Here is a 26,668-nt window from a genome sequence, read left to right as displayed (position 1 = left end):
CTAAATCACCTATGATGACCATTATTAACTCCTTTTAATTAACATAAATAAGTAAAAAGTATAGAATTATGTAAATGAAATAGCAGGAGGCAAGGTTGTTCCTGATAGGCAACTCATTAAAATAAAAGTGCTGGGGGGCACCTAGGGGGCTCAGTTTGTTAAGTGTAGGACTCTTGATTTGGGCTCAGGTCATGATCTCATGGTTCCTGGCATCTAGCCCTGTGTGGGGCTCTGTGCTAACAGCCCAGAGCCTGCTTGGGATTTTCTTTCTTTCTCTCTTTCTCTCTCTCACTCTCAAAATAAGTAAACATTAAAAAAATAATAATAAAATAAAATAAAATAAAAATAAAAAGTGCTGGGCTTTCACAATCTCTGGTTCTCTTTTTAAGCTCTTATGCTGCTTTTGTACTACATTAAAGAGTGGTTATAACACCCCTCCTATATCTGTTTTTCAAATTTAAAAAATGCCTAAAAATTTCAGAATATCTACAGCGTATTTCTAAATTATATATTCTTTACATAAAGGTAATTTCTTACAGCTTTACTGTCATCTCACCACACATGAACACAAAGCACTTCCTAAAGAAAGGATGGGGAAAACCACCCAGTCTCCTGTTGAATACTATGCACTCTGTTTTGATCCAACCCCCTCACAATTCCTCAGCGACCTTCTCCACCAATCTCTGACAAATGGAATGATATGTTTTTAGTTCTTCTTTTTAACCTGTCTGCCACATTGGACACTCTTGACTATACCTTTCCTGAAATGCCCTGCCTCGGTTTCCTTTTTTTTTTTTTTTTTTTAAGACACATTTATTCAGCATCATGATCAGATTATTACATTTAGCAATCAACAGCATGGGTGCAAAAAACCATCTATATTAAAACCCTTGTTTGAATGCTTTACACTGTCCATAGAACAGAAACTAAAATAACCTGTTATACAATTAGGTTTCCAAGATACCATTCTCTTCTGGTTCCCTCCTGTCTCTCATATAATCCTTTATTCTTATTTGCTAGAACCTCTTTCTTAGTACTTCCCTTACAGATTGGTGTTCTAGAGTTTAATTCTCTTTTCTCCCTACACGATCTCATCCAAATCCCAAGATTTCAACTACCACCAATGGGTTACTGGATCCCAAATATTTAACTTTAATCCCAATTTCCTCCTTAATGTCTAACCCATTATGCACTGAAAACTGTTCTACCTAGACTTTCATGGTTAGGCTTCAGGTCCTTTCCACCTAAACTCAACATGCTAAAAAACTGGATTTGTCACTGTTCTCTCCAAATCTGTTCTGTGTTATCTACCTTGACAAACAGCTTCATTATCCACCTAGTCACCCAAGTCTATACCTAGTCATCATCAATTCTAAACCTTTTCCAGTATAGCAGTGTAGTTGAGAACATAGGCACTTGACTACCTAGGTTCAAACCCAGTCGCCACTACTTTCCAGATGTAACACATTGAGCTATTAACTTCCTATGTTTTAATTTCCTCATTAGAGAAAAAAATACCAAACAATCTGCAGGGACGACATGAGTATTAAATGGTTAACCCATGTAAGTTTCTTACAATGACTAGCACAAACTGAGTAGTAAAAAAAAAAAAAAGCCTGCTGGTATTATTATTATTGTCAAGAGCCAATCAATCAACATATGACACATATTTTATTTTCTTTAAGATTAGCTCTTCTCCATAACTCTGATTCTACTTTTATGTCCTCATCAACTCTGACAGACTATTATGCCATACTTCATCAATATTAAGACATATTTTCTCACATTTTACCATCCCTGTCTTGGGATGTTGTCTTGCAGCTGATAGTATATTATGTATTTTTTTTCTTAGTAGATATAATGATGCATCTGACAACTGATGGTGTCTTAGGTTCAATGAAATGTAGTAAAGCCCTCTTACCTATTCTTCCAGCCTCCATTCTGCTCTGCTCACCCCAATTAATAACCCCAAATCCACTACTGCCAGTAGGCTATATGGAACTGGGGAAGAATTCATAAAATAGTTGAAAGCATTCGACAAATGTCAGATAGTTCAATATAATTTCATCTTTCGTCATAAGCATTATTATGGTAGTTCTATTTCAAGGAATTTTGAAAACCTTATATTTAACCTTTGAAGACTTATCTGTTTATTTACCTATTCAACAGATATCTACAATGTTCCAGGAACTGTTCTAGGCACTGAAGATATAGCTGTAAACAAAATAGACTCAAATCTCAGTCCTCATGGACTTTTCATTCTAATAAAGGGAGAATAAAAAATCAATAATATGGAATCTATATCATAAGTACTATGGAGAAAAACTAAAGCAGGAAGGAGGGATAGATTTATCACACTCCTGATAATCATGTTATGAAATAACTCCCCTGCATGGGGATAATGCTGATACCATTAGACCCTAGAAACATTTCCCCAAATGCCAGATCTCAATTAAGCATTTATCCAGGCAACTTTGATTTGGAAAAGAAGGGGTAAATCTCAAAAGCCTTGGGTTTACACAGCTCATAAGTGGATCCACTTTAGTTACCATGCTAATAAGGACTGTGGTTATAGCTTCTATGGCCTTGACAAGTCTTTGCCTTTTATATTTTGGGGAGGTCACAAATGTTGAATGAGGGCACGTTTCAGGTCCACGACTTACTGCCACCTCTGCCTTTCCTGAACTCCCAAAATAGCTAAACGTTCTTTTTAAAGGGTTTCAGTGCTCTGAAATAGGTGCTCCCAGGTGGCTGCTATAACTCATTTCAACCCCGCCGAACAGGCAAGAATAAGCCTCTTTACTGTTAGTTTTATCTTCCCTTCAGTGCTTAGGAATACAAAATGATCTCTAAAAGTTTACGCTTTATTAACTTCATGAGCCACCAGAAAAATTCCTTCAGTAGCATCAGGATAATTCAGCACAGGTACCTTCAGTGTCCTAATATGATTCTCAGCCTCACTCTTTTCCTTCTTGAAGTGCTTCATCAGCTCCTGGATGTTCTGCTCGTGTTTAGTTTTCACACTCTGCAATGATGATGTGAGATCTTCCAGCTCCCTCTGGTGAACGTCTCGTTCTAGCTTTAACTGTGTAACGATTGTAGCTGTTTCTTCATCTCTAGATTTCGCCTGTGTCTTGAGGTCAGCAAGGGTCTTAAGCACCTCTTTCCTGGCTTTCTGTTCCTCAGCCAGTTTATTAGCAAGATCGGCCCGGATGGCACTCAAGTCCTTGACAGCCTCTTGCATCTCGAGAAGTTGAGCTTTGTCCTTGGCCTGGCCCTTTTTTAGCTCTGCGATTTCTTCTTCCAGGTGAGCTTTCTCAACTTTCACCTGGCTTTGAATCTTACTCTGCTTCTTCAATTCACTTTCCAGCCTATGGATAGTGTCCAGGGAATCCTTGACTTCTAGTTCAAGGTCAGCTTGATGAGCCTTAATATCACTTAGTTTCTGCTCCTTACAGTGAAGTTCCTCCTCTTGAAGGGCACGCTTGGTTAAGACGTCATTCAATTCCTTTCGAAGATTCTCTATCTGTTGTAACGCTGCATAAAGCTGGCTTTTCAATTCATCCTTTTCTTTTAGAATCTATCAGGTAAAAAAAAAAAAATCACTGTAAAGGTCATCATAGGGACTGTCAGAAAATAAAGTTTAATACACACGGAGAAGAAAAATTCATAAAATAAAATTTTGTATTTTTCCATTTTTTTAATGAAAAATAATTTTCAGGCTAGAAAAATACAATTACCCTGAAGTAGTGCCACATTGAAATATATGTTTCAGATTTTCATCACCAACACAGGTCAGTCCTTGATTATAAGTATTTAAATGTAGGATAAGATTCAGCAAAAGAATGGGGGAGAAAAAAGACTCCTATTATAATTTACCAGAGGTTGAAATAATATAATGTTAATTAAAATAACAATTCTTTGCATTTTAATTGCACAGTTTTTTTTTTCAATAGCACACTTTTAAAAAGGAGCAACCTCAAAAAACATATGGAAGATAATATACGGAAGATATATGAAGATACAATCTAAGAAAGACATCAACCGTCATTAATAAAGAAAGTTAGTAGTGACAAGAAATACACCAGTATGTAACTGGGAGTCTTGAAGTCCCAAAAAGACAGAAATAAGATTAAGATTGAGATTAGGATTAGGAGAGGTTGGGAAGGGACTCAAGAGAAAAGTCAAGGGACCGGATGTCCATCACCCTGCGCCAGCCTCTCTGCCAGGTTAGGGTTGACAATGCGGGATGGAGGCCAAGAACTAACCCTCTCATCCTCACCAGCCACCAATGCAGTGAAAAAGCCAGCAGCTAAGGAAGCTGAAATCATTTCTCCCCATCAACCCCCAACACTGGCACCGAGAACAATCTCTGTCCCTGCTTATGGGCACATGTCACGGCTTGATGACAGAAAAAAGAAAATTAAGATTCTCATTTCAGAATTAGAAATAATGACTAAAGACACAAATACTTACAAGGAAGTTTTACACTTTATGTTTTATACTTCAGTATGAAACAATTCATGATAAACTGCAATAAGGCAATCACTCCAAAAAAAATAGTTTCCTCAAATCCTTGTCAGTTTTAGCAAAAGAGAAACAGAATGAAGCTAGCATGAGAAATAATGAAAGGAGGTGGTTATGCAACTGGGCTGTGACCAGAAAGAACTGAATATGATTCTCAGTCCAGCCATAAGTCATTCTCGGGCCTTAAGGAAATTATTTACCTTTATAAAGATAACAATAACACCTATATCATAGGGTTGGGATGAAGACTAGTAGAAAAGAGTTTGGTTAGACAGAAGATTCAAGTTCAAGGAGAAGCCAGGATCTCAAGGAGGTATTTGTTCAAGACAGTGATCAACTCTGTGAAGAAGAGGTATAATTGAAAAAGCAAGGTCCCTGGATTGAAAAGACTCAGGTCCACAGAGGAAAGGATTCACCTTGAAAGGCAGGAAAAATGGCTAGAACTATAGGGTCTAAGGGTAGGTGTATTATTTTTCTATTGCAGTGTAACAAATTCCAACAAACTCCGTAGCTTAAAACAATACCCATTTATTATCTCTCTGTTTCCATAGATCCTAAGGCCAGGACAGGTATTGTGCCCAGGGTTTCCTAAGGCTAAAATCAAGGTGTCAGCTGGCCTGGGCTCTTACTTGGAGGCTTTGGGGGGAGACTCCACTTTCAGGTTCATCCATGTTGTTGGAATAATTTAGTTCCATGCTCTCACCACTCTGGTCCCAGTTTGCTGGCTAGCTTTGGGCCAGGGGTTGCTATGAGCTTCTAAGGCCACCCACACTCCTTGGCTCATGGACTCCTCAGACTGCAGCCAGTGACACCACAATGAATCTTTCTCTTGTTTCAAAGCCTTGGACTTCCCCTTCTCTCAACAGCCAGAAAAATTTCTATACTCTTAAGGACTCTTGTGATTAGATTAGGCCCATCTGGATAATCTCCTTATCTTCAGGTCAACTGTGCCATATAACATAATCATGAGAGTGATAGCTCATCATGTTCACGGTATCCAAAAATTAGGGTAACTCATTTCTGGGAGGTCACTCTGCTTACCATACTAGAGAAGACAGAAATGGACAAGTCTTGGCTATAAGGACATGCAGGACGGTCCTGAGAACAAGGAGACGTGGCTTCAAGACAGTGATTAATGTGTGGAACACATAACAGACGCCCCTGGCCAGAAGTTAAGAGACTTCCATGCAGCTCTGACAATGAAAATTATATTTTCAAGACGAAGCTTTAGCAGGTAAAACATCTTGGAACACAAAAGACTATAATGTCTTCCTGAAGTTGGTTTAAACAGCAAAGGTATTTATTTTTCTCACGTAACAGGAACACCACAGATGGAACAGTTCAAGAAGAGCCCTTCAAAACTCAGGCTCTGCCTCTCTACAGTTCTCCAGGTTTTGCCCTCTGCTTCAGTGTTCCAAGCAGCACATCACATGACAACAGGTGGCAGCCTTAGAGTGGACAGTCACAGACTATATTGGTCAAATTTTTAATTTCTTTGCCAATATAGTTACTAAAAACTAAGTAAGTTCTATTTTCTTTTTGTTAATTGCTTGGCTGGTAGCCACAGCCCAAGTTTTTGTCTAGACATGGTCTCTGAGTCTGAAAATGACCGTGTCTCAACTGCTACCTCAATATCCTGGACATTCCCAGGGGCCCTCAGTTGAATAAGCTTTATCTTGAGGGAATTCAAAACAATGGACTTGGATCCCCTTTGTCAGGCCAGGAATGCTTAAGGAGAAGCACTTGAAAGGGGCCTGAGAAATCAGGCTTGTTTTTTTATCCCATTTTTATTTCTAAGTTTCCTACCTCCCTCTCTTGCTTGGGCTAACTTCAGCATGCATAGATCATTTGGCTATTCCAATGCTAAAAAAACTCCAAATTACAGGCTCTGTATATTTGGATTATAAATTGCAGATTTTCAATCTCTCTACCCCCAAAACATCTTGCTCTCTGCTTTTATTATTTTTCTCTGCTTATATAGACAGGCAGGCTTCAACCTACACTTGTCTTTCTCTTGTGTGCCTCTTCTGAAGGCTGCAGTACGTTCACAACACACGCCAACGTCCTCAAGTTTTCATTCTGGTCATTTAATACCCCACTCTGAGGCACAACATCACTAACCCAACATATGATTTCCAATGGTTCAACTAACTACTTCCAATAGCACAGTTTGCCAACTTTCCACTTAGAAAGGTAGGCTCCTCCGGTCCCCACTTTATTCCCCACTTAGTCAATCCTACATTTTAGGCTCTTTTACTTAAAGCTCCTGGCTCCCAGAATTGATGTCTCATATCAGCTTGACTATCTTCAGCTGATGGTACAGAAACACTCCAGTTCAGGTTGACTTAAACTACAAGGTAATTTAATATCATTCCATGCAGAACTGCTCTAGACACGGTGTCAAAGTTCAGGCCCACCTCTCTGAATTCTCTTGGCAATACCTTCCTGTGTGTGAGACTTCATTCTCAGGACCATTGCAAGACAGCCAGCTTCAGCCACTGCAGGTATCACAGCCAAATACAACAAAACCAGAGAAGGAGAAAATCTCTCTTAGGTATCTTCTTCAGAAGTGAGTAAATATTTACCGGAAGCTCCCCCAACAGATTTCATAACTCATTCTTCATTGATCGGAACAGGGCTGTGTGCTTGGTAACTGGCCTACATTACTTTTTGAACGAAACGGACTGGGGCAGGGGGAGATGGGGATAATCAAGACCACTATAGGAGCCAACTGATATTTCTATGTAAATTGTGCTGGTACTATTCAGGAGTGAAAATGGAAAAAGTAAAGAGTTGGTTTGATTCCAGATTGACGATCAGTAAGACACGTGAGGTGGAAGAAGAAACTGAAGATGATGATGAGCATGTCATCAGAGTAGCTTTTCACGAAGTCCAGTTGACAGGAAAAAATAGATTCCAGGAAATGGCTGGTCAACCAGAGGAATGTGGAAAATCAAAATCAGATGTTAATGGTTAAAAAAGGAAAAGGGAATAAAAGAAATGTGTAAGATCAGAGATTGAAATTTTGGAACTGAAGATATGAACATAGAGAATTACAGATGAGGACAAATTTTACCCACAGAAATTAGCTGCTGAGCAACTTGAAGGTCACTGTAAAATGGGAAATTAGTGAAGCTTAAGGACACAGAGTTCAATGGGTTGCCAACTTGAACTTCGGAATCATCAAAGATGATAAGACTTGCATGTAATGAAACAGGCTGAGGGGAAGCCAGGTGTAAAAATCTTTGAGAAATGTGGAGGCGTAATGGAAAATAAGCAGCAGTCAGGATCAATGAGAAGAGAATGTTCTAACCAAACAAACCCTGCTTCCAAAGACGAAAAGCTATAAGAGAAGATTGTGAAAGAAGGACTGAAAATGGCTGTGTGAAGCCAGAAGAATGATACTGTCTAAAACCTTAATAAGAACAGGAACCAACTCCTCAAAAGCCTGACCACAAAGTTGTCCATGCAAGTTGTGTCTGTTTATTTGTTTGAATTAACTAAAAGGTAGACAGAAATTTTTGAAAGAAAAAAAAGTTATTTTTCTGCATTTGAGGGTACATGCAGACAGACTGCTGGATTATTCTAATATATCAGTACATGAGCCTTTCTAAAATTGCATGTGATAGAACTGGTACATATTTAAAATGTACTTTATCACTGATCCTTCTTACTTTTCAACCTTTAAATTAAAAAACTCAGCTTTTAAAAGACAGTATATATTACATACACTCTTTTTCTCCTCAGCATGAAGGCAATACACAAAAGGAAAAGATGGCAATTTAAGATTCTTGAAGTCAAATATTATCAAGTAAAAAGCTCAATATTAAGGGCCAAACCAATTATTCTGCCAACTCAGCAAGCAAAACAAACAACCTAAAAAGTTATATAAATTTGGAAATATTCAGAAAAGCATACATTATGATCAGAATCCAAGTTCAACATTTTTTTCCTTTATCATTTTCAAAGCACATTCAAGAACCAATAACTTCAAACAACACTTTAAAAAAGATAATGACAAAATGCATAAAAAATAAAAAATATAAAGACACAAGAATCACAACTAATGATTAGTTTATTTGTATCTACAGAATTTTAGGTCTTCCAATATGTGTTCATCTACATATTCTTAAAGAACATCATGATTCCCTAATGTCAACATCCATGCCATTTTCTTTCAAGGAAAGTATACAATCTGATCTCCCTGGTTTTTTTCTGCAATGCTTTGCTTTTTGTTTGGTATTTCATATCATTCAATAATGAAGTAGTTCTATAATAGAATATGTATCTGATAATCTTACCAAAATTCCAAAAATGTGAAAAAGAAAAAAAGAAATCAGTGCAATTTTTAGGAGAATAAAACCCTTTAGCCTTCTACTACATTTTTAAGTGGCAAATCTTAAAGCAGAAAATAAATTATGCTGGAAAAAGAGAGAAGTAGACACAGAAGTATTTAGAAAACACAAAAAATTGCATCATTTAAGCATGGAAAATGGCTCAACAAAGTTACTTAGTAAGCAATTAATTTATTCTGTAAAACATAATGTGTTTTATTTGTAAATCAGTATTATTTTTATTTTAATACATACTTCCAAATATACCCTGGAGTCACTTTTTGAAAATAATTAATCCAAAAAAGAAAACAAAACAAAACAAAAAAGGAATAGGCTGTATAACTAATGCCTTAGGGTGGCTTTGTGATTTTATTAAGTATTAAATACTCCTTAGGGGTATTATTCACTAAGACATAAAAATATACATGCTTTTTTTCTGAAATTATTTACAGTGTATTTCCACATCATGGATTTACCGGACACTTGAATTTGCAGTGAAATATGTTACCCTTTCTTCTTTGATTAACCATTGCTCTAACTCCAACATGCTGCATTAATTTTTAAGGCTTTTAAAGTGAAAATTACAAAGCCTGCTGTGATAATTGTGATACTACCCTAACTGTGGCAATCACTTTAAAACTACTTCTTTGCTTATCATTAGCAATGCTAAGTGATAAAAATAATTATATCAGAAGCATTCTGGGAAATAACTGTTTAACAATTGTGAATATTCTAAAAAAATTCCATCTAGAAAACTCTGCATTGTGGATTAGGATACCGTCTGATGACATGGACTCTTCTAAATTTCCTCTAATTAAGTAAAATCCCCAGACACTTCTCAATCAGTCTACCCCTCTCACCCCCCCCCCTTCTTTCTAGCTGCCTCCCCTACAGTCATGCTCACTGAACCAGTTACCAGACCAGACTGACAACAGAATAATCAAGGTAGAGCAATTTCCTGGGATCAAATCAGTTCAGATTCAAGTCTGAAAGCTTTAGAACTGCTTTACCTCAGGGCAACCAGTCACCCAGTATGTGTCAGATGGGTTAAATTGAAAAGCCCTCCACAGTGAGCCCAAGGTGATCACTTCCTCCATCTTATATCTGAGACATTCGTATCTAAATGGTAAAGCATCTTCTCCATGCCAGCTCATCTGAAATAAGCATCTGTCACTCTTAAGGGCTGACAATTGATTTTATAAATATAATTGCCCCACAGTTTGTTTTCTTTTGAAACAAAGTCAACTTATCCAAATGATTATTCTTCTGGAATGTTCAGAATTCTTGACAAGTGACAAATGACAAAGGAGAAATGATAAACCAAGAATACACATGGATAAAAGTCAATCCTGACTTTCCTGATCATATTATAAACATCTTGGTTTAATTCAACCCAAATATAGAGTTGAGAATCAACATAGGAGCATAAAATCCATTTAAACTAACTGATTATACAAGAGAAAAGATGATGTGAAATGCACACATGGATCAGGGAAATGCTTTTTGTTGCTATCAAAAAGGCACAAAAGCCGAGTTTTAAAGAGGCTTGCGACCTGATAACACTACTCAGTGAGACTGTGAACATCACTCATTTAATTAAACCCATTGTAGTTACTGCCAAAAAAATGGTCCAGTAGTAACTACCACATCTTTAAATGTCTCTTTCCAACTAATACTTAAATTGAAATACATAACAAGATGAGATTCTAAAATTCATACACTGGGGGAAAAAGTCAAGTGATGTTATGGAAGATTTCACTACTCTTTTTCCATTTGAATATTAAAGAACAATTTCAACTTAGGGGACTAAAAGCTAAACTGGGAGATGGGGGAGGAGGTGGATCTCTTTTAAGGGCCAAACTCTAAAAATCTACAGAATGTTAAACTATGAAAAAGGCTTTAAGAAGTTAAAAAAACTAAGTTACTTTTTACCTTGAAATAGCCAAGACATAAAGACTCTCTCTCAAGGACATCTTGATAGACTATATGAACAGCATGGCATTCAAGTGTTTGTTCAAAGGATGGATGAATGAATGGTTGGTCACAGAAAAAATCACCCATTGGGAATTTGGCTTTTATACCTGATTATTCTTGTCTGTCAGTTGCTCAAGGGTTTCAGACTGCTTCTCCAGTGCTCGCTCTATTTTCTTATGCTTAAGCTTCCACTGTCTAATGGACTCCTGAGCTTTCGTCTTCAGCTCTTCTCTCCTCTTCTCCGCTGCCTGTCTCAGGGCCTCTGACTGCTGGAACTCGAGAAGGTACTGCTCGGCCTGTTTGGTGGCATCCTCAGCATGGTGAGTCAGCTCTGAGATCTGAAGGTCAGCGCGCTTATGTTTGGCCTCACAAGTCTCAAAGTGATTCTGGATCTCCTTAAGTTGATCCAACATCTGTAGTTGCTCCTTTTCCCTGTTCTCCAATTCACGTGTTAAATTCTGGGAATAAAGCATGTGAAGTATTAGGAACATGTTCTTGTCAAAATTGGATGCATAACATATCATCAAACAAGAATCTCTAATGTCACTGAAGTGGGAATCATCTGTATTAAATTTCACTAGTAATCAGTCTAGAAAATATGAGTCCCCTTCTGTGTATTTTATAAGAACATTAGTTGGGAATAATTTTTTATAGGAATAGTTTCCTTTTTTACACTATTTCATTATCCAAAAAGGGAAGATATGTATTTTCCAATTGACTGTCACTGAAATAGAAGGCCTTGTTGATGAGAAAAACAATGTGCATTACTTTTGTAAACTCTCTTGCTTTGTCCAACTGGAAAAAAGATCAATATTTTACAATTGTCAGACTATCATAGCAATCATACATAATATTTCACTTTCTGGCAGCACATAAAATGTTACAATAAAATAAAAATCTATAATAAAAATGTGCATTGATGATACAAACATCAGTATAGATAATACTATACTTGAAAGTCTATTTAAAAGGCTCTCAAAGTGTTTATAGATAGGTTATTTCCAGCTAAGTCTAACCTTACAAGTTGCTGAACTTATCTCAAGCTTATATGAATCACTGTGGGACAGATATTTAAACAAACTTAAATTTACTTGGAATACGTAATAATCAAGAAAAGCAAACCTGAACTCTTAAAATCTAGTTTCCCTAAAACAGAAGTGGTCAACCATACATTTGGAAATTGCACTAAATCATCATGATTCATACCTATTTTTAATTTGGGAAGAATTGGTGAAGATCTATTTTTAACTTCAAAAATGAGAAGGCACTGCTTTTATATAACATTTTATACAAATAAAAGAATGTTTCCATCTTCAATCTTATAAAGCTTTGGAAAGGAGTGACAAATTCAGAAATAATGTATCCCATAAGCTGCTCCTCCTGAGCCTTACTTTCTAAATACTGGGGGTGACAAAGATAACCTGAAAAGACCATGTGTCCAGGAGACTAAGATGACACTAGGACAAACAATAAATATCATCTACATTGTTGTAAGGTGCCTACAAATGAAGACTGGAAATATTTACCAGCTTCCTCTGACTCTAACAGCATAATGTTCAGTTCCAGATTCCATTATATTTGAACTGTGGCTCAAATAAAGTTAAATACAATTTCTCTCATGATTAAAGTCATGGTTTGACATTCTGGCAAAAAAATAAAAATAATGTCTTAAAATAAGCTTCATTTTCCAAGCAACAGGTTTGCATTTGCTCAGTTTGCTAAATTCAGTGCAGTCTGGAAGAGAGGAGTCATTCCTTTATCTACCCAACCAAAACAGTAAATTGAGAACTATGCACAAGTTTGTGTGGAAAATTCTAAAATGAAATCAGAAAACCATGATGCTGGCTGTTTACCCTTTGCCCTTATCTAAAAGTTTTACCATGAAGCTAGAAATCGACTTTATCAACAAGCAGTATTCATGTGATTTCTCCATCAGCAGAGAGAGGTACTAGTATTTTTTTTTCCCCCAACCAACGCTTCGGAGACTGGGTACCCTTCCTATGTGTTAGCACATAGTTTACCAAATGGTTAATAAGACCTGGCTTAATCTAAATTGGGGAGCTATTCACACTAACAACTAGATTACAAGAATAGATAATGCTAGATACTAAAATGATGGGTGGTTACTTGAAGAGGCCTGTATCTTACAGCCTGGCTGGAGAGGGTTCTCTCTCAGGAGGTGACATAGGAGCTGAGATCTAAATGAGGAACCAGCAATAATAGTAATTATTATTATTATTACTACTATTGAAGTTTATTGAGCACTTGAGTTATACAAAGGACTAAGCAAATGCTTTATAAGAATGATCTCATTCAATCCCACTATTATTATCTTGATTTTAGTGATGAGTAACCAACACTTGGAACTTGCCCTAGGTCACATACCTAATATGTGAGGGAACAGGATTCAGACCCAGATTGTCTGACTCCAGAGGCCATGTTTCCAACTCTTTGCTAAGAGGACAGATTCTCAGATGACCCTAATTCCATGCCTCTTTGTCACCTACTCCCACAGTCCTATCTTAGCGAGTTATCTTTTTTCAGAACTGCCACCTTTGAAGTAAGAGGTATGTCCAAGTACTCCCTCTCCTTCCCACTACCCCATCCTCCCCCTCCTTCCTACCCCTTAGGCCTTAGGCTTTATCTACCAATCTGCCCAGCTCCCTCACTCCTTTTCTTGTGATACATCTGCTCCTCATTGTCAGGAAGATGACCACGCCTTGATATTTCGTTTGCTGGCTTTAAATCCAAGTTCTTTGACCTAATTTCCTTAATTTTCACTTTAGCCACTCTGTTGTTCATGTTTCAAACTCCTATTTAAAACAAAACTTGAATGGCAAAATCGTCAGCTCTTGGGGAATTGACAAATTTCCTGTTTCCTATATCCAGTTACTGAGTCCTCTAAGGAAAATCACACAGGAGTATTAGTTGATGTGATGGCACATGGACAGGCAACTCCTCAATGCCCAGAAATTCTACTGCATGCTGCTTTCCAATCCACATGTGGCCCATCTAAAATGTCCTGTCTCAGACCTACCATCTTTTCACTCACTTTTAGTATGTAGCATAGCTCCTCCTTAAGAAATAAAATTGAGGCCATTAGGCAGGACATCACCCAAATTTCCTTAATGTATTATTGTAAAACTTACCAATGGCTAATCTGTCCTCCTCTCCAGCCTCTGGGGAAAAGGAATCCTTCTTAAATAAATTAGCCTATCTTTGTAATTTCCTTCCACTTCCATCAAGGGCTTCACTACAACAATTATGCCTTCTCTTCCTTGTATTGAACCTCTCTTTTCCTCTTGGATCATTATTCTCTACTATTCCCATCTTTAAAAATCACAGTAATTTTTTTTTTTTAATGAAGCAAATTGAAGATGATACAAACAAATGGAAAGGTATTCCATGTTCATGGATTGGTCCCTACTACCCAAAGCAATCTACCCTTTTAATGCAATCCCAATCAAAATACCAAAAACATTTTTCACAGAGTTAGAAAAAATAATCCTAAAATTTGTATGGAACCATAAAAGACTCCAAATAGCCAAAGCAATCTTGAAAAAAAAGAACAAAGCTGGAGGTATCACAATCCCAGATTTCAGTATACTACAAAGCTATAGTTATCATAGCAGTATGGTACTGGCACAGAAATAGACACAAAGATCAATCGCTTCTCGGCCTTTTGGCTAAGATCAAGTGTAGACACAAAGATCAGTGTGAATCAAGAATCCATAAATAAACCCATGCTTTTAAAGTCAATTAATCTATGAAAAAGAAGGCAAGAATATACAATAGGAAAAGTCAGTCTCTTTAACAAACAATGCTGGAAATACTACACAGCTACATGCAAAAGAATGAACCTGGACCACTTTCTTACACCATACCTAAAAATAATCTCAAAATAGATTACAGACCTAAACATGAGACCTGAAACCATAACTCCTAAAAGAAAACATAGGCAGTAATTTCTTTGACAATGGCCATAGAAACAATTTTTCTAAATATGTCCTTTGGCAAGGAAAACAAAAGCAAAATTAAATTATTGGAACTGCACCTAAATAAAAAGCTTTTGTACAGTAAAGGAAACTATCAAGAAAACAAAAAGGCAACCTACCAACATGTAGAAGATATTTAAAAATGATATATCATATAAGGAGTTTATATCCAAACTACATGAAGAACTTACACAACTCAATACCAAAAAAAACCAATAATCCAAATAAAAAATAGAGAACCTGAACAGATCTTTTTCCAAAGAAGACTTACAGATGGCCAACATACACATAAAAAATGCTCAACATCATTAATCATCAGGGAAATGCAAGTTAAAACCATATTGAGATATCACTTTATACCTGTTAGAATGGCTAAAATCAAAAACACAAGAAATTACAAGTGTTGGTGAGGATGTGGGGGGGGTGGGAAAGGAACCTCCATGCACTGTTGGAGGGAATGCAAACTGGAACAGCTACTGTGGGGAAACAGTATAGAGGTTCCTCAAAAAATTACAACTAGAATTACCATCTGATCAGTAATTCCACTACTCGGCATTTACCTAAAGAAAATGAAAACACTGATCCAAAGAGATGCATATACCCCTATGTTTATTGCAGCATTATTCACAATAGCCAAGATATGGAAGCAACCCAAGTACCCACTCATAGATGAATGGATAAAGAGGTGATACACACACACACACACACACACCACACTGGAATACTATTCCAATGTAAAAAACAAAAAAATCTTGCCATTTGCAACAACATGGATGGACCTAGAAAGTATAAAGGTAAGTGAAATAAGTCAGAGAAAGACAAATATATTATTTCACTCATATGCAAAATTTAAGAAACAAATGCACAAATAAAAAAGAGACAGACAAAAATAGATAGACTCTTCAATAGAAAAAATAGACTCTTAAACAGAAAAAAAAAAATTAACTAGCTGTTGTCACAGAAGAGGGGATGGGGTTATATCTTGATGAGCCCTGAAAGATGTGTGAAATTGTTAAGTCATTGTGTTGTATAGCTGAAACTAATGTAGCACAGTGTGTTAATTATACTTGAATAAGAAAATAAAATCACAATATTATTTTTTAATGAAGCAAACAAAACCTTTATCAATCCAACATGATCTAACCAGCACCCTACACTCTTCTATTAAGCCAAACTCCTAGAAAGAGCAGTCCACACCTGACACTTCACAATTTTATTCCTAATTCATTTCTCCATTCATTGGATCTCGGTTCCATCCCTACCATACAATTAAAATAACTCTCATCAAGACGCCCAAAGATCACCTATAGCCAAACACAACAAACTCTTTAACAATCTATCCTAGTTTCCTATGTGACACTGTCAATTGCCCCTTCTGATTTTTACGTCTCTCTTCTTCCCTGACTTTCATAATACTGCTCTTTACTAGTTCTTTTTCTTCCTGTTCTTTAATAATCTCCTTTCCTGGGTCTCTTCTACATTTAGCCTTTAAATACAGATAATGCTATAGGGTTCTAGTATTAAGCACCATCCTATCTATAAAATATCTCTAATAAGTAAGTATGTAGGTAGACAGAAATATAAGTGATTTCTAGTTCAGGAGCCAGACTGATAAACTCCAGGCCTTTAAATACCTAACTACGTAATGACAGGCTACATTTGGGAATCCCACAGACATCTTAATTTTAGTATGTCAAAAAAACTGAATTTATTTGATGCCCAACTCCTAACAAAAAGGTGGTCCTGCTAATAAAATGGCAGTAAAGACTTTCTCTGCTGAGAGAGTATAAAAATGGGAATGGAATTGTATATTTAAATAGTGAGAAAGTCTGAAATAACTGCTATAGGAAAAGAAGAGAAAATGAACAAGAGATAAATGTTTAAAAGCTAACAAACAGAAATAAGGTCACAGTGAGCCTCAAATTTATAATGGACTCAAGTATACAAATTTTTCAAATTTCTCCAGCAAGCTTTTGAACCCAGGAGGAAAATTAGTTCAACACTATTTATTCTTCTGCAATTACAGAACAAGAATAGGCACATGATTAATATACGTAAGCCCAGAGCTTCAGCACATAAATTCCTTTGTTCTCACATTTTAAAAATTATACACTTTCATATTAACATATTACATACAATATTTCACTGAGAAGAGTATTTGAAAACATCACGGTATTGATTGGGTATGTTAGTATAAATAAACAGAAAAGGATGAGGTTCTAATCCTGAGGAATTGTAGTTCTCACTACTGATGGGAAAGTAGGTTTGAATTTGAACTGGATGAACACTGCCTCTAACTGCCCTGAGTCTGGAAACTGTTGCTACTGATTTGCTCCCAACAGTCTATCTGTGTTACACTTCAGGTAAAACCTGTCATAGAATTCCTTCCTATATTCATTCCTTGGCAGGTTCTACTCAGCCACTATTTTGACTTTTTTTTAATCCCTCTTCCTCAAATAACCAATCATAATTATCTAGTTGTAATATACATTTCTTCCCCCAACAATCAAGAGATTATATTACAGAACCCTCATAACAATCCTTAGCACACACACATATACATAGCGCACACAAGTAAACAAACACATCATTAACCCACAAATAAATGTTTTCATATACTAAATATTAGTATCTTCCTATGTACTACATGAAATGCTAAATGAAAAGCAATTTTATTTATTCCATTAGAATGATTTTCAATTCTGTTAATACTATCATACATTCCTGGAAGCCTCTTCCATCCTAAAGAACTTTTTACAATTAAATTATATGAAATTATCTCAGCCACTAGAGCACGGTGGTTAAATTTCATATCACTTAATCAAGTCTATTATTTATCACTACATAAGTACTGTCAAAGACAAACGTAATCCAAAAACATAGAAATGTTCTTTTTCCCAAGAATTCCTTCCAGTTTTTTGGTAGAGAAGACTTTTTGGTTCCTAAAGGGAACCTTTTAGGTTCTGTAGCTGGTCCTGAGAATTAAACCAACATAAGACGGATTAGCAGAAGAAAAGCACACAAATTTTATTTAATATTTATACATATACCTAAGAGCCTTTGTTGGAAACATGAAGACCCAAAAAAGTGGTTAGGACCAAGAGTTTCTAAGCCTTTTTTAATTCATTTGAATTTATAAATTCTAATTTATGACAAGAAAAAGGAAAAGGGATCTAATGAGCTTCTAGGGGTCAGTAAACTGTGGACAAGTGACTAGGAAATACATGGTGGAAACTAACGGAAGATCAGGGTTATTTTAGGTTTGTCTGTTCAGATCCATTTTGGAATCAGCTCCCAGTTTCCAATGATAAAAAATGTTCTTCTCTTCCTGGTAGAGGGAGGGTATCTTCCTCAGGGGATTCTTGAGGTATCTACCTCAGGGTATCTTCTTTTTAGGTAGAAAAAGAGCTCAGAGTACCCTTCCTGCATCTACTATTTCTCAAGTGCCTTCAGCTCAAAGTAATCAATATACCAAAGTGGCATATGTTGGGGTGGTATGTCCTGATCCCTTTCACAGTACGTTACCAAAGGTTTATAAAGCTTAAAAGCTCCAACTTAATCTAAAACATACATTTAATGTCTTTTCCTGTTTCTCTTTCTTCAGGTAGGAAAACATGTTAATGAGTAGTTGTGTTGAGAGTCTCAGGTTTGGCGAGAACTTGAAGGAGTCACTGGATTCAGTATATAGTCGTACTTATGCTAAGATTTATGAGAGTGAAAAGATACACGGCAAAATCAGCAAAGAGAAAACAATGTGGGGCATAAACCAGTGGAGACCAGGCACAGGCTTCCAAGAGTCCTGTCTCAGTAGTCACACAGAGTGTACTCAATTCTTCCAGCAATGAACTCCGACATGTATGAAGTACTATCTACCAAGGAAGCTCACTAGAGACTCAGTTCCCCAAGTTCTAATTACAACTAGTCACTTACGTACCATCTGCCTGGTATATACCAAAATTCCAGACTCCCAGAAAGAAAGCAAGTGTTCAGCATAAACCATATTCTTTGTACAAAAGGTCTAGGCACCATGAGCTACACTCATCAAGGAAAGTTTCTAACTTGATCATCATTAAGGCTCCCAGATGCCAAACAAGGGCCTATTTTGGAAGCAGGCCTAAGGAAACTATGTTAACTACTGTGTTAACTCTTTTCGTCCTTGTATTAAAATGGCCAAAGAATAGACAGAAAGGAAAAGAATGTATTAAAGAATGCATTACAGGGGCTCAGTCAGTTACATGTCAGACTCTTGAATTCAGCCCAGGTCATGATCTCACAGTTCATGAGTTCGAGCCCTGTTAACAGGCTCTGTGCTGACAGCGCAGAGCCTGCTTGAATTCTCTGCCCCTCCCGGCTTGCACGCACACGCATGCTCACTTGCTCTTTCTCTCAAAAATAAACATTTTAAAAAAGAATTAAAAAAAAAAAAAAAAGAATGCATTAGCATTACAGCAATGCATTTAGAAGATGGGAGAAAAGAACTCTCCCCTTGAAACTGGCTTTGGCTGCCAATGGCTCCCTTTTTAATTGCTGCAGTGGTCGTATTCAAATTTTAAGAAAACAACAGACAGCGTACTCAAATGAATAAGGCATTAAAACGAAAACAGAAAATGTAAAAGAGATATTCTATTTTAACACTTATATGTTTTTTTTTTAACGTTTATTTATTTTTGAGACAGAGAGAGACAGAGCATGAACGGGGGAGGGGCAGAGAGAGAGGGAGACACAGAATCGGAAGCAGGCTCCAGGCTCTGAGCCATCAGCCCAGAGCCCGACGCAGGCTCGAACTCACAGACCGCGAGATCGTGACCTGAGCTAAAGTCGGACACTTAACCAACTGAGCCACCCAGGCGCCCTGAGATATTCTATTTTAAAAAGTAGTGTGGTGGTGCCTGGGTGGCTCAGTCAGTTAAGCATCTGACTCTTGATTTTGGCTCAGGTCATGATCCCAGGGTCATGAGATTAAACCCCGTGTTGGGCTCCATGATCAGCATGGAGCCTGCTTAAGATTCTCTCTCTCTGCCTCCCTCCCACTCACACACTCTCTAAAATAAAAATTTTTTTAAAAAAATTAGAGATGTGATTCAATGCCCATATTTTAGAGATAAAGAAATTGAGAGACAAGGAGATAAAGTAATCAATCCCAGATAAGGGAGGTAGTTTACAGCAGAAAAGAAAAAAAAAAAAAAGACTAGCCACAGGTCCCTAATATTAAAACTAATATTGATTCCATATAGTTAGTAACTATATTACCAACTTGGATACTAGCCAAACAACCTCTTAAATAATTAAGTAAGATACCATGTTCCTGAGCTAGGAGGAAATCCTGAATAGGAATTATACAATATGTGATGCATGTATGTTTCTGGAAACTTCTGAAGCTGAAATTAAAAAACAAAATCACAGAATAGAGTTGGCTTGGTTAAAACAAAATCAGGCATAGACTAGGTATCCCCTCCTATGTTCATGACCCTGCCGAGGGACCAAGAAAAGTACTGTATGGGAAATACTGATTGGGACAAATACAGCCAAGCAGGAGGGAAGGGACATCAGTGCTGGCTAGTAGAAATAGGATTTAAGCAAGTAAATTCAAGAGAAACTACTCTGATCAGCAAGAACTCATCAAGAAAGGCACATAAAATAAGGAGACAATGGGCAAACTCAAGTGTCAAGAACAGAAAAGACTGGGTCACTGATCAAATGACAGGCATTTAAGACCAATGGTAGCATGGGCAAGAGCCACAGGCTGGGCCACCAGGGCTGTTCATGAAGAGTAACTTTCAGGGCACCTGGGTGGCTCAGTTGGTTAAGCACCCAACTCTTGATTTCAGCTCAGGTCATGATCTCATGGTTTGTGGGTTAGAGCCCCACGCGGGGCTGTGTTCTGGCAGCACGGGGCCTGCTTGGGATTCTCTGTCTCCCTCTCTCTCTGCCCTTCCCCTGCTCATGCTCACTCGCTCTCTCTCTCTCTCTCTCTCTCTCTCAAAATAAATTAATAAACAGTAGGGGAAAAAAAGAGTAAATTTCAAGAATGCTAAAAAGAGATTTAAAAAGTAAGGTCAGGAACCAGGTTGGGGGAATGGTGAAATCCAGCTTAAGCTTTCAAAAGTTGTTCGGCAAGGGAATAACATGATCAGATATGTGCTTGAGAAAGATTAATCACCCAAGGACATTATGCTAACACTAGGATATTAAAATATTATAGCAACATTAAAAATAATTGAAGATCATCTTTTTAAAGCAGGAATGGACTTTTAGAACCAATTTTTTCCTCATCTGAATTCATTTCAGCAATCAAATTCAATAGAGCTGTCTTATAATAGATAAGAACCATCTATGGCATTCAAGAGACTAGAAAAAAAAAAGAAAAAGCAAGAAAAAAAAATCACCTGTCAGTCTTTCCAAAGAAAATACAGTATGTTTTCATTCATTCCAATAAACATTTACTGCACTCAGCAACAACCAAGCTTCTGAGACAAAAAGATGAATAAGAAGGCATGGTTCTCCATTCTACTGCTACAGAGAACCACACAGCGTAGTTGGGGAAACAGAGACATAACAGTTATTTTTAATAAATGTGATGTATGTGAGCAATTCTTTCTTCTGTATTTCAAATTTTGCCTCTCTTCCCAATTTATGCTACCTAATCTACACTTCTGTTTCATGTCTTACTGTCTACCTCTGTTCTTATCTTTATATAATGTTTTCTAGCAATGATTCTTTATCAAAAAGAAAAGAGCCCTGAGCTAACACCATTAGGCGGTGGCTAAGGGATCAAAAAGAAGATAATGTGCAGTTGCTATTGAAAGTAATAAAGAGAAAGAGAGCAAGCGAAGGAGGCAGGGGGAAGAAAGAGACAAACAGAGCCAGAGAGAAAATGAGTGTCCGTGGCAGTCAATCTCAGAAGTCAACAGCAGCTGACACAGCCAGGGCAAGCGTGTGCCTAGCACTCCTGTCCTCTGTTTCCCTTAGGTAGCTTCCTTCATGATGGAAGTGCTCCTAATACTGGTGTTGGCAGGGGAAATGGGAAATGGTGTTGAGAGGAGAAGGGGGAAGAGGGAAAAAGATCAGCAAGAGAATCCGATCAACTAGACACCTCTCCCAAACATATGCAAATAATCTTTTGTAAGAATTCAAAATAACTTGATTTTGCAATGTTTGAAAATGAATGATTCCAAATCGGGGGCAAACCAAATAGAAATACAATTATTTGTAAAGGCTCTATATAGTAATGAAAAATCAGTGCAGAGAAAAAGCCACTTGTTCAATTTGTTCAATCTTCCCAAACAGTTTGATTAAAGTGCCTTCTAAATTCTAGGACAAAATTACCTATAAATTTTTCTTTTAATTCTTATAATTCTAGCCTTTCAGTTTTACATTCATCAAATATATGGTACCACAGTTGAAGATAAACACACACACCACACGCTTTTTTAGTACACTAAAAACGTTTACAATTATGTATTTGTATTATACCCACTTTACCAAAACTAATAAATACTTTTAAGTTTTAATTACTACAAAGATTAAGAGTTTTTATATCTTGGTATTGACAACCAGTTATTTTAAGGGTGTTTTGGTTACCAAGTTTCCTTGGTTGAAAACACCCTTATTAATTACGATATTTCTCATATAAAAACACACAAAACCACAACAGAATGATCTGTTTCACAATAAGGTCTCTAAATACCCAGCACAGTGAAAAGTAGCAACTCTCTATATCAAAAGGATACACTGAAACAAAAACGATATTGAAAGTACAGGCATATAAATCCAGTTCTTTATATGGACAAAAACAGTGACATTCAAGCTAATAAGTAACACACAAGCCTCAAGTAGAACACCATTAGAAACAGAATTCAATTAATTACCTTAATATCGACTCTGTGAACAAAGATAAGACTAATTCCAGTCCAAAATATGACTTCCTTAAAGAAGACACAAGATGAAAACATTGATTGAATAGGGATATTACAGCCAAAAGGAGATGCAAATTTCTCAGGTGAGAAAGAGAACTGATTCAAGTACAGGAAAAAAAAAAAAAAAAAAAAAAAAACACTAAAATTTTATTTATTTTTTTGTGTGTTTATTGAAGCTAAACTCTTTTCTAGCATGTTGGAACATTTTAGTTTCCATGTGACTTTGCATATATAGATGATTTAATTTTAACAAACCTAAAATGGACAGGAGCCTTGAAAAACAAAAAACAAAAACAAAAACCTGCAAAGAAACTACAGATTGAATATAACATTACTAATGAACAGGAAGGTATTTGTAAATATTAGGATTAACATGAATTCAGCCAGCATTCGCAGAGTGCCAACTATGGACACAGGGCTAGGCTCAAAGACAAAGCAAGGTCATGTTTCTCAGCTAAAAGAAAACCTGATTACTAGCACTGTGGTTTAGGACCAAAAGCAGTCAGTCCCTATGCCCAATTCCTTCTAATACATTCTCCCATTCCAGAGGCTACAAAACTGAACGTTCAGTACTCCCTTGAGCTAGGTTTGGGGGCAAATCAGACTCAACAGAGACAGAATTAAACTGTGGAAATGAGGTGGAGACAATATACTTGCTAATTTGGCTTTTTGCTGCTGGCCAGCAAGGTCTCATAGATAGAATTTATTTTGTTCTGCAGTGAATATCCCCCTTCATGCTACTCTTTCTTAGAAGCCTAGGCCAAGCCACATCTGCCAATATTATTATAAACAATTATTGCATAAAATACCTAGAGCAGTTCTATTTCCCACACTAACCCCTACCTGATGTTATAAAGTTTTGCCTTTACTGTATAAACAAAAGGACAGATTTAACAGTATTTCACCTGAAATTCTCAGATTCTCAATTAAGCCATGCCCCACTCACCTCTATTGGGAAATGAGCCTGACAAATTCTTGCATATCTTGATAAACTCATTCATTTCGGTATAATTTAGGCGTTTTATGAACTGATAGTAAGAGGACAACTAATCAATTTTCCAGTCAGGAGAGTTAAGGGAAGTCTCTGAATAAAAGAACTCAAATCAATCAAAACAAGTGTGGTAGCCCCAAAATATAGCTACACACAGCTAAATTAGACCATCACTCATTGAGATCACACTATTTAAAACTTTTTTTTTTAAGTCATGATTGGCTGAAAGTAGAATATATACCTAAAATCTGAGTCAATTTTTTTTAATTCAAGCAAAATACATATTAATTGTCTTTTATAACTGATCTAGGAGCACCTGGGTGGCTCAGCTGGTTTGAGTGTCCAACTCTTGATTTCAGCTCAGATCATGATCCTAGGGTCATGAGATCAAGGCCTGCATCAGGTTCCACACTTAGCATGGAACTTGCTTGAAAATCTCTCTCAAAAAATAAAAATTTTTAATTAAAAAGTTCTTAAAAATAAGGAAAAATAACTGATCCAAACCCTTTTATGAGTTAGGGATCAGTCACATTAAACATCAGGGATCACTGTAGTAACCATGTCACAAATAAATTCTTCCTTTACCAATATAACCTTCTGTCTTTTCTATCCTTCTAATTTTGACCACGTATACTAGTATCATTTTCTTTTTGTCAAATGAAGCAGAGATACATAAAAGGACATTAATCCCAAATAACAGGTTCCTTGGACTTTCTCAGTGATTAAAAATAATTACTTCTCCACAAATCCTATGAGAACATATCTGCTTCATACAACTATAGTTTCCTTGTACTTTTTAATGAAACATGATACTTAGTTTAAGCAAAGTATAGAAAATAATGTTCAATTAATTAAATACATTCATATCCTTGTGAAGAAATAAAATATTAACTTCTCTTTCATTAGTCATGATGTTCACTACATGGAATATTTTAAATACACATTTCTTCACAGTATTCAACTTAAGACACAAGGGGACATATAATTAACATCTAGGCCCCAGCAACACAATGGGGAAGTTCTGACCCTGGCACACCTTATCTCAAAGTACATTTGTGTTTTCTTAGTTTTTCTCACACTCTGACTGATAATTTTAACTCTGCAACTCTGATGTTTAACTAAAGCAAGCACTTTGGGAGAAGAAAATTTGAATATAGATGGGATAAAACTATTCTGCTTTAAGCAGATTGGTATTTGCGACTGCTTTTGATTGAAGCAGAACCACCTCTGATTATACATTTGCTATGAAATGTATTAGGACAAAGCAGGCATCAATAAAACACAGACACCTGTGTTCTTACCAATATTGATGTGGCAGCTGAGGACCAACATAAATTACACAGTTCAACTAAAGAAATATTTTATCTCTAATTACGTGACATATAGTCAAGAGGAGAAATTAAATGTAACCTAACACTTAATATTAACGTTCTACATTCTAATAGAGAATTACGGTTTATTTGAAAGAAAACAGACATGTTATCTTACGTGACACAGTAACATTGTGCAGTTAAGAGAAATCAACTTTTCTTAATTTCTCAATTTTGATTTCTTGAAAGAAATCAAAGCTAAGGAAGGCTAAATGGAATAGGGGAGCCTTTTTTTCTTTTGTTAATACTGCTTCAAACAAAAATAATGCTCTCTAGAGATACCACCTCATATCCATTAGGATGGCTACTACTAAAAAACAAACAAAGAAATAAAAAACAGAATATTACATGTGTTGATGAGGATGTGGAGAAACTGGAACCCTTGTGCACTGTTGATAGGAATATAAAATGGTATAGCCACTGTGGGAAAGAGTATGGTGGTTCCTCAAAAGATTAAACACAGAATTACCATATGATCTAATAATTCTACTTCTGGGTATACACCCCAAAAAACTAGGAGCAGAGTCTCGAAGAGATATTTATACACTCACAGCATTATTCACAATTGCTAAAATATGGAAACAACCCAGGTATCCATGAACTGATGGATAAATAAGCAAAATGTGATATATATTTTGCTTATCTATGGTATACCATATATGGAATATATATACCAAAGATAAGCAAAATATAGACCTCATTTTGCTTAATTATGCATCAGTATATATATATATATACATACATATATGTATGTGTGTGTGTAGATATAGATATATAGATATATGGATTCCATATATGGAATATATAGGAAGGAAATTCTGCAATATGCTACAACATAGATAAAACTTGAGGACATTATGTTAAGTGAAATAAGCCAACCACATCAATAGAAATACTACATGAATCCACTTCAGTGAGGTACTCAGAGTGGTATAATAAGTATAATAGTGGCTGCCAGAAACTGAGGGAGATAGGAAGTGGGAGTTGTTATTTAATAGATACAGAGTTTCAGTGGGGATGAGAATGGATGGTTGTACAATAATGTGAATTTATTTAATACCATTGAATTGTACATTTAAAAAATGGTGAAGATGGTAATTTTATGTTTTGTGTATTTTACCACAATGAAAGAAAGAAAGAAAGAAAGAAAGAAAGAAAGAAAGAAAGAACGAACGAACGAAAGATCCATTTCTTGACTCCTATACACTTAGAAAGGGCTGGCTATGAAGGATGTTCCTTTAATCAGTTCTCAATCAAGTCCAAGAACACCACCTTCCCACGACACAGCCAGGTCATATTTCAGACAATCAAAGGAAAATCAGTGTGCTTTCTACACCCACAGGAATATAAGACATGGCTCCTAACCTAATTTCACACCATCCAATCACATTCCCACCATTTAAGTTCCACCTATATTTAAATTAAGTAAAATTAAAATTAAAAACTCAGCCACACTGACCTCATTTCAAGTCCTCTATGGGTACATATGGCTAACATATTGAACAGCACAGATTTAAAACATCTCCCTCACTGCTGAAAGTGCTACCAGATGATGCTAATC

General features: G+C 36.4%; 1 protein-coding gene across 1 annotated transcript in view; it reads right to left on the bottom strand.

Moving 5' to 3' along the window:
- CEP128 (centrosomal protein 128) overlaps nt 1-26,668 on the bottom strand; it is a 382,564-nt gene that overhangs the window by 252,399 nt on the left and 103,497 nt on the right. Inside the window, exons 13-14 of the mRNA XM_047080283.1 lie at nt 10,943-11,293; nt 2,930-3,580 (exon numbers count right to left, since the gene is read on the bottom strand). Coding sequence (XP_046936239.1) covers nt 2,930-3,580; nt 10,943-11,293 — 1,002 coding nt within the window. The remainder of the gene's footprint in view (nt 1-2,929; nt 3,581-10,942; nt 11,294-26,668) is intronic.

The sequence above is a fragment of the Lynx rufus genome, unplaced genomic scaffold (genome assembly GCF_022079265.1).
Source record: "Lynx rufus isolate CCGP_SWC_20201006 ecotype Redwood Valley unplaced genomic scaffold, mLynRuf1.p SCAF_17, whole genome shotgun sequence".
Classification (NCBI taxonomy): Eukaryota; Metazoa; Chordata; class Mammalia; order Carnivora; family Felidae; genus Lynx; species Lynx rufus.
The sequence above is the reverse complement of the archived record's forward strand: the minus strand, read 5'-3'. Positions and strand labels throughout refer to the sequence as shown.